The sequence below is a fragment of the Neopsephotus bourkii genome, unplaced genomic scaffold (assembly GCF_033783945.1).
Source record: "Neopsephotus bourkii isolate Nb327-2 ecotype Australia unplaced genomic scaffold, CSIRO-AGI_Nbou_v1 NB_1624, whole genome shotgun sequence".
Lineage (NCBI taxonomy): Eukaryota > Metazoa > Chordata > Aves > Psittaciformes > Psittacidae > Neopsephotus > Neopsephotus bourkii.
This window is the reverse complement of record NW_026902099.1, coordinates 9,108,514-9,121,472: the sequence shown is the minus strand read 5'-3', so window position 1 is coordinate 9,121,472 and position 12,959 is coordinate 9,108,514. Positions and strand designations below refer to the sequence as shown.

At 40.7% G+C, this 12,959-nt stretch overlaps 1 protein-coding gene across 1 annotated transcript; it reads left to right on the top strand.

Moving 5' to 3' along the window:
* The first annotated feature begins 4,219 nt into the window (after positions 1 to 4,219).
* Positions 4,220 to 10,640, top strand: LSM8 (LSM8 homolog, U6 small nuclear RNA associated). The gene is made up of 4 exons (XM_061373026.1): positions 4,220 to 4,289; positions 5,368 to 5,408; positions 6,898 to 7,025; positions 10,396 to 10,640. Exons 1-4 carry the CDS (start codon positions 4,259 to 4,261, stop codon positions 10,484 to 10,486), a joined length of 291 nt encoding a protein of 96 aa, XP_061229010.1. The 5' UTR covers positions 4,220 to 4,258; the 3' UTR covers positions 10,487 to 10,640.
* Positions 10,641 to 12,959: the final 2,319 nt, after the last annotated feature.

The following is a 12,959-nucleotide window of genomic DNA, read 5'->3' as shown; positions in this document are numbered from 1 at the left end:
TGTCATAGCAACCTTACTGTATGGAAAATCAGTTCCAGAAATTAGCTGATTTTAATTGCAGGAGTAAATGTAATTAGCAACTAAACTATACCTAGCCAATGTAAGAGAAAGGGGAAGCCTTTTCACAAAGGTGTTTTGGCTCTTGAGAGCTTAATGGGCATTATGCTCATATTGAGCTGTTTAGCATACGCTCATATTGAGTTATTGAGGGTATCCTAAATGGTCTGCAGCAACTGAAGGGAAGAACCAGACAAAAAGGCGCTAGCTGCAGGTTTCTGATTCTAAAACCAATGCTATATTGGCAACTATGATTACCAGAAATAAAATTTGTCTGGTCTAATGTAAGTGTGAACCTGTGAGATGTCTGAGTCTCACTTTGTAAGTATTGGAGAAACATGGACACCTTTAGTGGGAACACATCTCATCTGTAGTAGAAAATTCATTATTTTTCTCTGTAAAGAAGACCAGGGTGACATGCTCAGATGTAAGACAATAAATTTGTACATCTAAAGTTATGACTCAAGTGATCTTGAGCAGCTACAGAGAATCAGTACTCCAGGCTGTTTATTCATTTAATCTAAAATGCCATTAGGTTTCTGTAAAACAGTCCGTCTAATACCAACCAAAAGCTAAGACTTCCCTCTACTGGACAAGCAATTTAATCACAGCCCTAGACTCTGCCTAATGAACCCATGCTTTCTCTTCACGTAGCGAAGCTTCAACAAAAAGGCAAATTACAGCCCCAGGCTGTAACTCACTCTGCCAAACCTTGCTACTTAGAGGGAAAAGCAGGCAACTTTTTAATTTTTTTTACCCACAAGAAGATAAAGAATGAAATTAAGAGTTTTCATCTTCCTATGTGGAGAATTACAAGAGAAGAGTAATAGTAATGGTCGCTTCAAATGGAAGAGTGAACCTCAATTAGGACTGTGAGAAGGTGGCCGTATCTGCTTGCTTTCAGAAGGCGGCAGAGAGCACCTAAGTAGATGAAGCCAGGAATTCTCTTTTCAGAGCTCCACTATACTGAAAGTGCTAACTGCTGTTAATTACTTAGTTTGACAAAGCCCAGCCACCTGACATCAGGAGGCCAGACCTAAGCCGTAGTCTTTGGGGTTTAGTCCTCCTTTATAAAATAAGAAAAAAAGTCCTTCTCTGCTTTTCAGGGACACTGCTGAAATAAACTCAAATTAAAGGGCATCAGATACTGAGGTAATGTCACAGTGTGAGTATTTTAAGACTTTATCCTACATCCACGTATCCTAATGATCTCATATTCTTGACCTCTGAAAATGTCTGTCTTTACAGGGAGAAGCAAGAGTGTGAAAAGGAGAATGTTAAACCACACACACACACACACACACACACAAAATCTTCAGCCTCTTACATGGAATATATAGCAATTACTTCCAATCCTGGTATAAGGGTTGGTAACAGTTAAGCTTTTTATAAGAGCTTAAGAGGATGGGCATTACGTAATGCCCGATTCCAAAAGTATTTTACTTTCTCTGAGATCTCGTCATGCTTTTGTTAAAGGCTGAGCCATTAGACAAATTGCCAAGAGACTACCTTGGTCTAGTCTCCTCAGAGTTACCTTCAGAGGTGCCAGGAAATGTCTATCCACTTTTTCTGGTTAATTTGCCTTAAAGAACTTCTTTGTGCTTTCCCTGTATTTGTGGTGGCTATAGCATGAAACAATCAGCACACTAGAAGGGGGTGAAACAATAGCATTCTGTTGTCCAGGAATAGTATTCCCTGCAGGAATTATACCACTGTCAGGATACCAAGTTCCAATTTGCTCCTTGTGCCAATTTGCCCCTGGAGTTTTACTGAAATTAGAGGAAGATAGACTAGTACTCACAGAAGATCTCAACTCTTGAGTAGCATCTATATAGTTAAATAAAAACCACAAAATATTGTTCCAGTTGAAAGGCAGACACACAGGTCAGGGAATTCAGAACTGAGAAGGTTTAAGCAACATCAGTTTGGCCTCATTTGTGCCTGCAACTGTGCTGCATGACTTGATACTTTTTACAGGATCTCATCAGTTGAAGAGTTAAAGAGAGCTAGTATATCATCCGTGTTCAGCTATTCAGTTCTTCCACAAAACTGGAAGTAGACAGCTTTGAATTTTCAGTTTGCCTTAAAACACCTGATTGTACCTTCCAGTTATTAAAAAAATGCATTTTCACTATTTCAATGTATGAAGATTTATGAAATTTGCAGTTGAAAGCCCTGGAAATCAAAATAATTTAAAAAACCCTAAAAGTTCATTTCCTCCCACTTTTCTAAAGTATTATTTGTGAGAGCTTTCTCCTATGAATGTCTTTACTCAGTGCTTCAGCAAATCTAATCTCCTGACTACACGCAGATCAAATCATATTTTAGACCATTTTATGAAGCCCATCACAATCACTATCTTTACTGACTAGAAAACTTTACAGAGATTTGATCTTCTCATGTCATCAAAAAACTGACAACAAGATGAATTCCATATTCTAAGACCCAAGCTAATTTTCTGTGTACTAAATGTCATGAACTTACAATAATTTTATTATTTTTTTATCCTGGTTATGTAGCATTTCATTTCACAATGAACTGGACTGGAAACGAGCTACTGTTTGGCTTTATACCTTGAAATTTCACAATATTTCCCACACAGTGCTACACCTGAAAAGGTTGGCATTCAGTGCAATAAATGGCCAATACTGACAAAAAAACAGGTGTAAGAAAATATAATGTGACTGTGAAGGCTCTTTGAGCAGAAATGCTGAAACAACAGCACTGACCTCGTGCTTTGAAGAAGCTTGGTAGATCGACTACTGTGGGAAGTCATACTGTGGAAGCCTTTAGGTATCACCAACAGCCTGCTATATTATTAAATACCATTAGAGGGCTGCATGCATGACTGAGTATCTTGTAACGCAGAGAATGTGTGTATGTACAACATACTGCAGTCATGTTTCTGAAAGGTTGTTGTACACTAACAACTATGTTATCTCCCAGAGGCAAAGGTGGCTACAAGAATTAGCTTTGTAGCTTAACTTGGTTCCATTACTGAATGTCTCAAATTAATTTCTCCAGGATATTTTTGCTTGTGTCAAGTACCAGCTTGGCTCCTACATTCTGAAAACTGTCTGCTGGTGCCACCATTGAATCCAGCAGATTTTATGCACTCCTTTAGCTCACGGGACTGTTGACACTAAGGACACACTATACACATCACGTGGACTGACCAGGCATTACTGAAGGCAGCAATAATCAGGGATGCATCAGAATAATGGACCACCAGAAAGGTAGGGAAGAATGATGGTGACAGCTAAAGTTATAAAAACATTTAAAAGGCCACTGATTTCCCATTCGCACATTTACAGGTTATGGTGAAAGGAGATTCCTGTAACCATGAAATACAAAATTCTGCATAATAATCACCACCTACTCGGCACTGCACGTATTTCCATAAAGAGGCATAGTTTTGCTTGGATTGCATAGCTTGACTGCTTCATTTCTCTTTAAACAGCAACACAAGTCTTTGCTGGTAGACTGCTGCCCTGGTGCCATGCCCACTATACCATGCGACTCAAGCACCACAAATCCACCTTCCTCAAGTCCCATCTTCCCCACAAGCAGCTACCCACCATTTCCCACAGAGAGCACCCCTGCACGGGACAGCAATAAGCAGAGCTCTGCCGGAGGCCCCAGGCGCCCACCCCGCAGCCCTGTGGCTCTCAGCCAGGGTGTAGCAACAGCCGCCAGGCCTCCTTCCAGCCCACTTCACAGCAGCCGCCCGCAAGAAGGCAAGGCAGAGATATGCTGGTCCCGTGCTAGCATGAAGAACGCTACACCCCGGCAGCAAGGCGCTTCCCATCACCCCTAAGCCTCAGCAAACTAACTGCCCTTCCACCCCCCCACCCCCACTGCACCCCTCTACAACAACAGCAGCCAGCAGGGCGAGCTGAGCGCACACGACGGGTCACACTGCCCCTGTACCTCCCACTAAACAAACATCCCTATGAATGGTGCCGTACTCCACAAAGAAAACTTAGCACCACCACCTCCCATAGAACCCTCGAAGCCCGCGACTAGATACAGCCCCCTCGCACCCCCTATACGCATGCGCGGGAGCCGCCCGCTGTGAAATCGGCCCCTCCGCAGCGCTGTTTGTGTGTGATGTGTACGTCATTGGCGTGCGCCGGAGGTGGCAGCGGGCGTCTCGCGGGAGGTGGCCGCCAGCGCAAGGCGAAGCGCGGGAGCCGACGCCATGACATCTGCTCTGGAAAACTACATCAACCGTATCCTACCCCAGCGCAGCCCCGGGGCGGTGGGAACGGGCTTTCCTTCTCCTTCGCGGGCATGAGGGGAGACTGCGCGTGGGGGCCCCAGCGGCTCGGTGCTGCTGAGCGATGGCGGCGCCGGGGACCTGGTGGCTGCAGCACACCGCGGGCATCGGGTACCGCGGGCATCGGGTACCTGCGGGGCCGGCGAAGTGTGAGCTGCGAGGGGTACCCGGGCCTCGGCAGGCAGCTGAAGAACCTGAGGCCTCCCGCTCTCGCGGTCGGTTGCTTTCCTTGGGTCCTTCCCTGCGGGTTGTGTCGTTTTCTTTTTTACCTTAGGCTGGCTTGGCAGGTAAAATAGGGTCCCCTGTAGCACAAGTGCTGCGAACCTGAACCTTGCTTGATCTATGATGAGGAACGAGGTTCACAATTGGTCTGGTCCCCTAAAGGGCTCTTAACGTGTTTGTTTAGCAGCTTTAAGTCGATTGCTCAAAAGTTGCGAGTTAGTGTTCATAGAATCATTGAATCGTTTGGGTTGGAAACCTTCAAATTCAAGTGTTCGTTGAACCTTTTTGTACTCTTCGTAACCCGTGGACAGTTTCAATTTTATTCACAAATGGTAAGATACTAACCCAAAATCTTTCAGGATGATGGATATCTGATCATCACACTGAGATAGGCAGGCCTTAAGAGTGAGGGGATGTAGAATGCCAGACTCATGATCCCCACTGCTAAACTGTTGTTAAGGACTTGGGTTGAAATATTTATAAAACTGTTCATGTTGTTTCAATTTTGAGGTAGTGCAGTTAGTTTGGGGAAGAGAGGTGAACTAAAAATCTTCAGCCTGCTTTTAATCCTGTTCATGTTTATGTATGACTTGTGGTTGGGTAATGTGAAACTGTAAAAAATGGTGTGTTGTCAAATGTTTCTATCAACCATAGTGGTTGATTTGTTGGTGGTTGTTTTTTTTAAGAAGTGCTGATAGGCGTTTCTGGTTCTTAATGGGTCTTAAAACTTACATTACATGTGAATGCTTCAGAAAATGTTAATGATTCTACCTCAGATATCTCAAAACAATTCCTTAATGAATTATCAGGTACTGTTGCAGTAATTACTTCTGATGGAAGAATGATTGTGGTGAGACTTGTATCTTTAACATTTTGTTTCCCCCCATAAAAACTTTCATGGCAACAAAGGCACTATGCTAGGATATGAACTTTTATGTCCACATCTTTACACACTTTTGCTTTAAGGCTTTACGGCCATTATTTTATACTTTTTACCTTAAACATTTACTGGATCTTGCCTGTTGGCATTGTCCATTGATAAATTTGTGCATGCAAGTGCTTTGACTTATCAAATGGCCTTTCATATAGGAATGCACAAGAAAATGCCCTTTTTTATTCAGTGATTTGGCTTCTATCTAAAGAATCCTCTTTGTTTAGTAGGTTCTTCACCTTTCATGCTAAAACCATTTCTTCCATGTGGTTACAGAAAAACGTCAGCTGATAATTGCTGAAGAATTGTGGGATTCTGTTTAAGCCTGGAAAACTAAGGGTTGCCAAGCTGTTATTTATTAGCCTGTATCATGGTTTTGTTTTCTTGCTTCTGTGTTTGGGTTTCGTTGGGGTTTTGGTTTGGTTGGGTTTTTTTTCTCTTGTATTTCCCTCCCCTCATCTTTTATTCTTTTGTGTTTAACTTGATAATATAATCATTGAATGAGGAGTATATGTTTGTGCCTGTACTTAGCTTTGTACAGAGAAAACAGTACTTCTAGCAGAAAAATGCTAGCTTCACCAGACCTGCTGTCTGGTTGGAGTCAGTCTGGTTAACTTTATGTTGTGATACAAGATACTTTCTACCAAAAAATATTGGAATGGAGTTGGTATATATGCCTCACTGTTACATGGCTACGTAATATAAATGGATTTTACCACTGTTTGAACGACATGAGCTTTCAGTTTAAATTTCTTTGTCAATTGCTGCTAGTAAATTGCACAAATCAATTATGCTATAATTTTTCCAAGTGCTTATTGAAATGGTGCAGAAATTTTGTGTGGGTTTTCTATTTTTGGTTTGTTTTTTTGTTTGTTTGATTTTGGTTTGTTTTTTTTTTTTTGAGGGAGGGAGGTGTGGAATTTTGTGAAACCAAGCTAATCACTTTCAAAGAGATACCACTTAAGACTGCATTTTAAGAATTATTTCAGTATTGTTGACCAGAAGAATCCATTTTTTTTCTTCTTCAAGTTGCTGATTTGATTTCTGGGAACTTCCATACAAGGAAGACACAAGTTTTACTATAGAAACAATAAAATTAGTTGTCTAATTGGACTAAAATAAGTTATCTAATGTGGACTGTCATTAGTAAAGGGGAAACTTCTTTTGATGCTAAGTATTACTGTAGCTTTTCAAACACTTGGTAAATACAGATACTTCTAAATTGACAGTTGCTTTTAAAGGTTCATTCTCCAGCTGTTTATGTTTAAGCCTATAAAACCTAAACAGAGCTTCTGTTCTCTAGTACCTTTGTATTGCAGCCTTGTTTAAGATCTCCTTGAGAGCATAATGACAAATTTAAAAGGTAATTTGAGTGCCTTTTTTGTGTGTGGGTTGTTCTTTTTTTCAGGGAACCCTCAAAGGTTTTGATCAGACCATTAACTTGATTTTGGATGAAAGCCATGAACGAGTGTTCAGCTCTTCACAAGGAGTAGAGCAGGTAGTGCTGGGATTATACATTGTAAGAGGTGATAACGTGTAAGTATAGCGTACTCTTCTTTAAATCAGTTTAATAAAAATTTAGTGTGTGTGTGTGTATCTGTACATCTTGCTAGCCCCAGACATTGCATCTTTATTTTGGTGAGTAACACAATAGTACTGTCAAAGTTGAAGCAGCCAGGGAAGTGGTAGAGTCACCATCTCTGAGGGAATTTAGAAGACATATAGATGCATCACTTGGGACGTGGCATAGTGGTGGATTTGGCAGTCCTAGGTTAATGTTTGGACTCAGTTATCTTAAAGATCTTTTCCAACCTAAATGATTCTGTGTTTGTATACTAAATAGTGAGTATCTATGCTTCTGTTAACATTCTGTTGTAATGTTAAGATAGTGTTAGTACAGATTTACTGAGCTATAGGTTGACCAGCTCATGTACTGCCAGCCATCTAGGAAAGGTCAGTATAAAGCTCAGCATTTTCCTTTCTTTAGTCTAGGCATTGTGTAGATGTTCTTTATTCCAGCCTGTGAGAAGCAGGATCTGTTGACTGAGAGAGAAGATTGAACAAAAGATGACAACTTGTGTGCAAAAAGTCAGCAATCTGATTTACAAAGCTGGCTTCTAACAGGATTTTTTTTTTTTTATGAGGTGTTTGTACAGAACACTTTTTATAATCTGGGAAATGCATGAAGTTTCTGGCTTGAAAGAGTAACAACTGTTGAAGCTGATGTAGTGCCAGGTCAAATGTATGAGTTGATACTTGATGTAAAATACCCTAACAAAATGCTCATTAAATGCAGAGAAAAGTAGCTCATGTGCCAAACAGATAGGGAGGATACAGGAGAACTGGAATGAAAGCCTGGTAAGTTGGGCCTGCTAGGAAGGCTACTTTTGCAGCAGCATTCTGAAACTGATGGCAGAAAATGAGGTTATTTTTTATCATAGTGAGAAAAAGAGAATGTCATAGTGACCAACCTGTGAGCCTGGATAAGAATTTGAATCTTCTAAGGGATATTTCTGTACAAAGAAATGTTAAGACCTAGGCTTATATCTAGGTGTGTTTACTATAATTGAGAAGGAGGATCATTTTGGAAACTTTCATCTCTTTTAAGCTTTTAAGGAAAAAAAAAACCAAAAATGTAAATTGACAGATGTACAAAGGTAGGGCTTAGCATGCTACTTGCTAGTAACTTTTCAAATAGTACTGATGTGTATAAAAAGCCAGATAATTGTTTACTACTCTACTTTTTCACCATATCAGGCTGCCCCATTACTCAAATATACTCAAAGCACTTTTTATAGATTATTTTTTTTTGTAACCTTAACAAACTCAGAATCATATTCATCAGAAGGAGTAATTCTGTATCCATGTGACTTCTAACATACTTAAATTTGGCATCCTTGTAGGAAGAAGAAAAAAACCAAACAACAGCTAAGTAACACTAACTCCAAAATAGGGGACTCGGGGCAGGGGGGGGACAGGACCAGGGTGGAGAACAACACGGACAGGATGGATAGAGAAGCTATTGAAAAGAAAAGCAACAGTTATGGGATAAAATACTTCCAGGCATTCTTGTGTGCCTCACTAGAAGCTTGCAGTGAATAGGCAGCATCGGTCAGAAAACCTCAGTATGTAAAGGTTTTCAGAAGGAAAAAAGGAGCTTCTGGTTTAGAAGTGTGTGATGAATTAGGGAAAACAAAGAAGATATTATTACAGTTTTGAACAACTTCCTAGTATTAAAAATTGTGACAAAAAGCTGATTAAAACCAAGGCTCTCAAATACATGTGTGTGTTTTGCTGTATGAGAAGCAGAAAGCCTATGGAAAGAGGTGGCAGGAGTGGTGACGGATACTGTTTATGACTAGGGGAGTAAGGTCTTTGAAAAAACTTTATTTCTACTTGTGAACTAAAGAGAAACCTGTGCTTTGTCTTGGGTGGTTTTTAATCTAAGGAAATGTTTTAAATTGTCACTTTGCAAAAAGCTAATAAATAGTAACAGGTATTCAAGATCAGATTCTTATGCAAGAATTCTGAAGGGACTCAGATTTGAAATGAGGTTTCATGTTGATCAGTGCTTGAATATTCAATTGGCATAAATAGTTCACATTTTGTTGTCTGAGCTGACAGCACACTGAAGCTCTACGCAGTGATGGAACTAAGAAAGGTACTTAGCTGACCATATTTTTATTTAAAGACAAGTTAAATTCCTCTTTAGTTTCCAGTGACTGTCATGGGAACCTGGACACCTGTACTGGGATGTTTTTACTCATAAGCTCAGTCTCACTCTGGTCTCAGGCTGTATATTTGTAAATGCTGATTCACTGGGAAGAAAGAATATTAGGGATTACTAGGAAGAAGACTGAATCAGTAGTTGTTGTGTCAGTACATTAACAGCTAGTGTGTCACTGAGGGGTGCAGTATGAAAATGCAGGAAGAGTGCGAGTGAGAATAAGTAAAGGTATAAGATGTTTTCTGTCAAGGAAAGGCTGACAAGGCAAGGTCTCTCCAGTTTAAAAAAAAGCACAGCTACAGTGGTTACTGGTTGCTGTGAAATTGGGAGTAGTAGAAAGAAGATGGGAAGATAATTACTTCAGTTAATTCCTATAGGTTTTATTGTTACTGAAAATCAAAGATAATCTGACAACAAGTCACGTATGAAAGTGTTTCGTGGCACACTGTAAAACTTCATGCAGGAACTCACTGTTGCAAGATACAGCAGAGATCAAAAATGGAACTGTATTCAGAAAGCTATTGGATGGGTTAATATAACATAGTTTCCGGTGGCTGTTAATTTTGTGCATGCAGCCACTAGCTTATAAGTCTTTGAAGCAGTAAATGGAAGGGCACGCCAGAAGGATTAGACCCTTTGTTCTTACGTTCCCTTTGGGTTAATTCCCATCTTGAGCTAGTATGATGTCCATTACCTTAGCCTTCTTTTCTCTTTAAAGCAACTTTATTGAGTCCACTGGTGTGTTAGTCTAACTAAGTCTTAACATGGCATAGTGAAATATTATATATGCTTCATTGGATAAATTAATAACACTTTACTAGGGGGTGTTAATGGAAATTGTCACATTTATCTGATATCTTACGCACTTACAAATTGTTAGACATTGCTCTTGAAAATCTATTCTGTCTAGAAAGTTTCCAGCTCTTGTTTGAGAGGGTAACCTACTGCCTAGAAGAGACCAGCAGTACTTGGTTCTTATAGCCTAGGTCTTTAATAAATAATAATAATAATTTAAATAATAACAATAAACTTCAAAAGCCTAAAGCCTCCTTTAGATGGTATTTAGAGCCATAAATATTTGAAATTCAAATGACAGAGCTTTGCAATTCTAAAGAAACTCTTCACCAGGGGATTTCAGCCAGCTATAACCTGTTTGGTTTTGTTTTGTTTTTATTGCAGTGCTGTTATTGGTGAAATTGATGAAGAGACAGATTCAGCTCTTGACTTGGGGAATATTCGAGCAGAACCTTTAAATTCAGTTGTGCATTGAAAAGATGAACATGCACAAGGACTTTGTAAATCTTTGGTTGTACAGACCTATTTAACAAAGTGGATGATTTTTACAAACTCTGTGTAATTTGTTTGGTCATTAGTTTATTATGAATATGTTGTAGTTTTGCATGTAAATTAAAGTTTGTACTTTTGCGAAAGATGCCGTCATTGAATTTCCTTTGGGGTTTCATGCTGTGTAGTTTCAGTGTGAAATACGTAAGGAGTAAAAGTGATAGTCGTGATACTGTGTATATATACCTCATTCTTAAAATAAGATCTATTCCTAAATATAAACCAAGGCTTTTTGTGTTAACAGGTTTATTTAGATGTAAATTATCTAACAGTCAATTTTAAACATCTCTAAATGTAGTTCTGGCTGTGAGTGGAAGATCTTACTGTGGTTTATGGGTTTTTTGGTGTGTAGTGTAGAAAGCAAGAATGTTAAAAGCTCTCACAGTCAAATTAGTGACTTCTGCGTGTAATAGGGGTTTTTGTTTATTAAACACTGTTCTTTGGTTCCTAAGACTGCTGGAGATGCAGGAATTCTTTGTGCCTTAATGCTTACAGACAAGTTAAATTGGAGAAAGGCAAACTTCTGAGCAGGAACACAAGTACAAACTCAAATACGCACATTTATTTGAAGCCATTAAATTGCAGACCCACTCATTCTCTATGTTCTCCTCTCAGCACCTGTCATGTTGCTCAAAATTTGGGCAAGATCCATAGAGAATTGTGTGTTTGCTAATGGGTAGCCATTATCCTGCTAGAGTGTAGTTTAGAAGACACAAGTTTAGTTAGAGAAATTACTGCTTTTGCATGAAATATGCCTTAACAGTGAATACAAGGATCACATGTAACCATAATTACCTATTCTTATCCATCATCAACAGCCAAGTTCAGTGGGACAAGCTCTGTGCAGTCTAGTGTCTTTTAGGCCACATGGTATTCAGTACCCAGCAGAATTATCGTGTGGCAGTACAGGGTGTTGGTGCTGTTGCAGAACTCTTTTCCTTCTAGTGTGCCAACAGGTCTAATACTAGGCTACCCCCCCACCTGTCCCATGTGTAAATGTGCTGTTGAAGAAAAAAGCTATTTTAGTGTATGTATTAAGTGGGATTTGGTACTTTTCATTGCAGGTTCACTGGAAACCAAATACATTGAACTGAAGATACTTGTCCTCAATGAAATCTGGCTCTCAATTCTTAAATACATAGGTTGAATACTTGTAGAAGCACTGGAACAACTGAGGAAATATGTTGCTTTATAGCTGAGAAATTATGTTTGAAGCTGAGTTATGGCACTCTGATGCATACAGAGACCTTCTGCTTTGAACACATCCTCTGCAGTTCAACTCCTTGGTCCTGTGTTTCATTCAGTGCTTAAATATGCTGAGCTTGTGATCTTAGTTGAAACTTTTCTCTACCCTTGAAGCAATGATTTCAGATGCAGAGCTGTGAGACCAAGGTTAGTTTGTGGCTGGATCGCTGAACAAAGAGAGTTGAGTCAGTGGCTCAATATCCAGCTGGGGACCAGTTAACAAGTGGTGTCCCTCGGGGATGGGTGTTGGGACTGATCCTGTTCAACCTCTTTGTCAGAAGCATAGATGTGTTTGACAGTGTCCCGCACGAGATCCTTGTCTCTAAATTGAAGAGGCATCGGTTTGATAGGTTGACCACTCGGTGGATGAAGAACTGCCTGGATGGCCACACACAAAGAGTTGTGGTCAGTGGCTCAATGTCCAGCTGGAGACAAGTGACAAGTGGTGTCCCTCAGGGATCGGTGTCAGGATTGGTCTTGTTCAACATATTCATCACTGACATGGACAGTGGGATTGAGTGCACCCTCAGCAAGTTTGCTGATGACACCAAGCTGTGTGGTTCGGTTGATACGCTGGAGGGAAGGAATGCCATCCAGAGGGACCTTGACACGGTTGTGAGGTGGGCTGATGCCAACCTCATGAAGTTTAACCATGCCAAGTGCAAGGTCCTACACCTGGGTCGGAGCAATCCCAGGCACAGCTACAGGTTGGGCAGAAAAAATATTCAGAGCAGCCCTGCGGAGAAGGACTTGGGGGTGCTGGTCGATGAAAAACTGAACAGGAGCCTGCAGTGTGCGCTTGCAGCCCAGAAAGCCAACCGTATCCTGGGCTGCATTAAAAGGAACATGACCAGCAGGTCAAAGGAGGTGATCCTGCCCCTTTACTCTGCTCTCGTGAGACCTCACTTGGGAGTATTGTGTGCAGTTCTGGTGTCCTCAACATAAAAAGGACATGGAACTGTTGTAACAAGTCCAGAGGAGGGCCACGAGGATGATCAGGGGACTGGAGCACCTCCGGTATGAAGATCGGCTGAGAAAGTTGGGGCTGTTCAGCCTGGAGAAGGCTGCATGGAGACCTCATAGCAGCCTTCCAGTATCTGAAGGGGGCCTACAAGGATGCCAGAGAGGGTCTCTTCATCAGGGACTGTAGCAAT

Excerpts from the sequence above, each read along its gene's own strand:
- LSM8 (XM_061373026.1), top strand. The coding sequence starts at position 4,259 with ATGACATCTGCTCTGGAAAACTACATCAACC. Across the intron at positions 4,290-5,367 it reads TCTGGAAAACTACATCAACC|GTACTGTTGCAGTAATTACT; the intron begins GTATCCTACCCC and ends ATGAATTATCAG. Across the intron at positions 5,409-6,897 it reads CTGATGGAAGAATGATTGTG|GGAACCCTCAAAGGTTTTGA; the intron begins GTGAGACTTGTA and ends TCTTTTTTTCAG.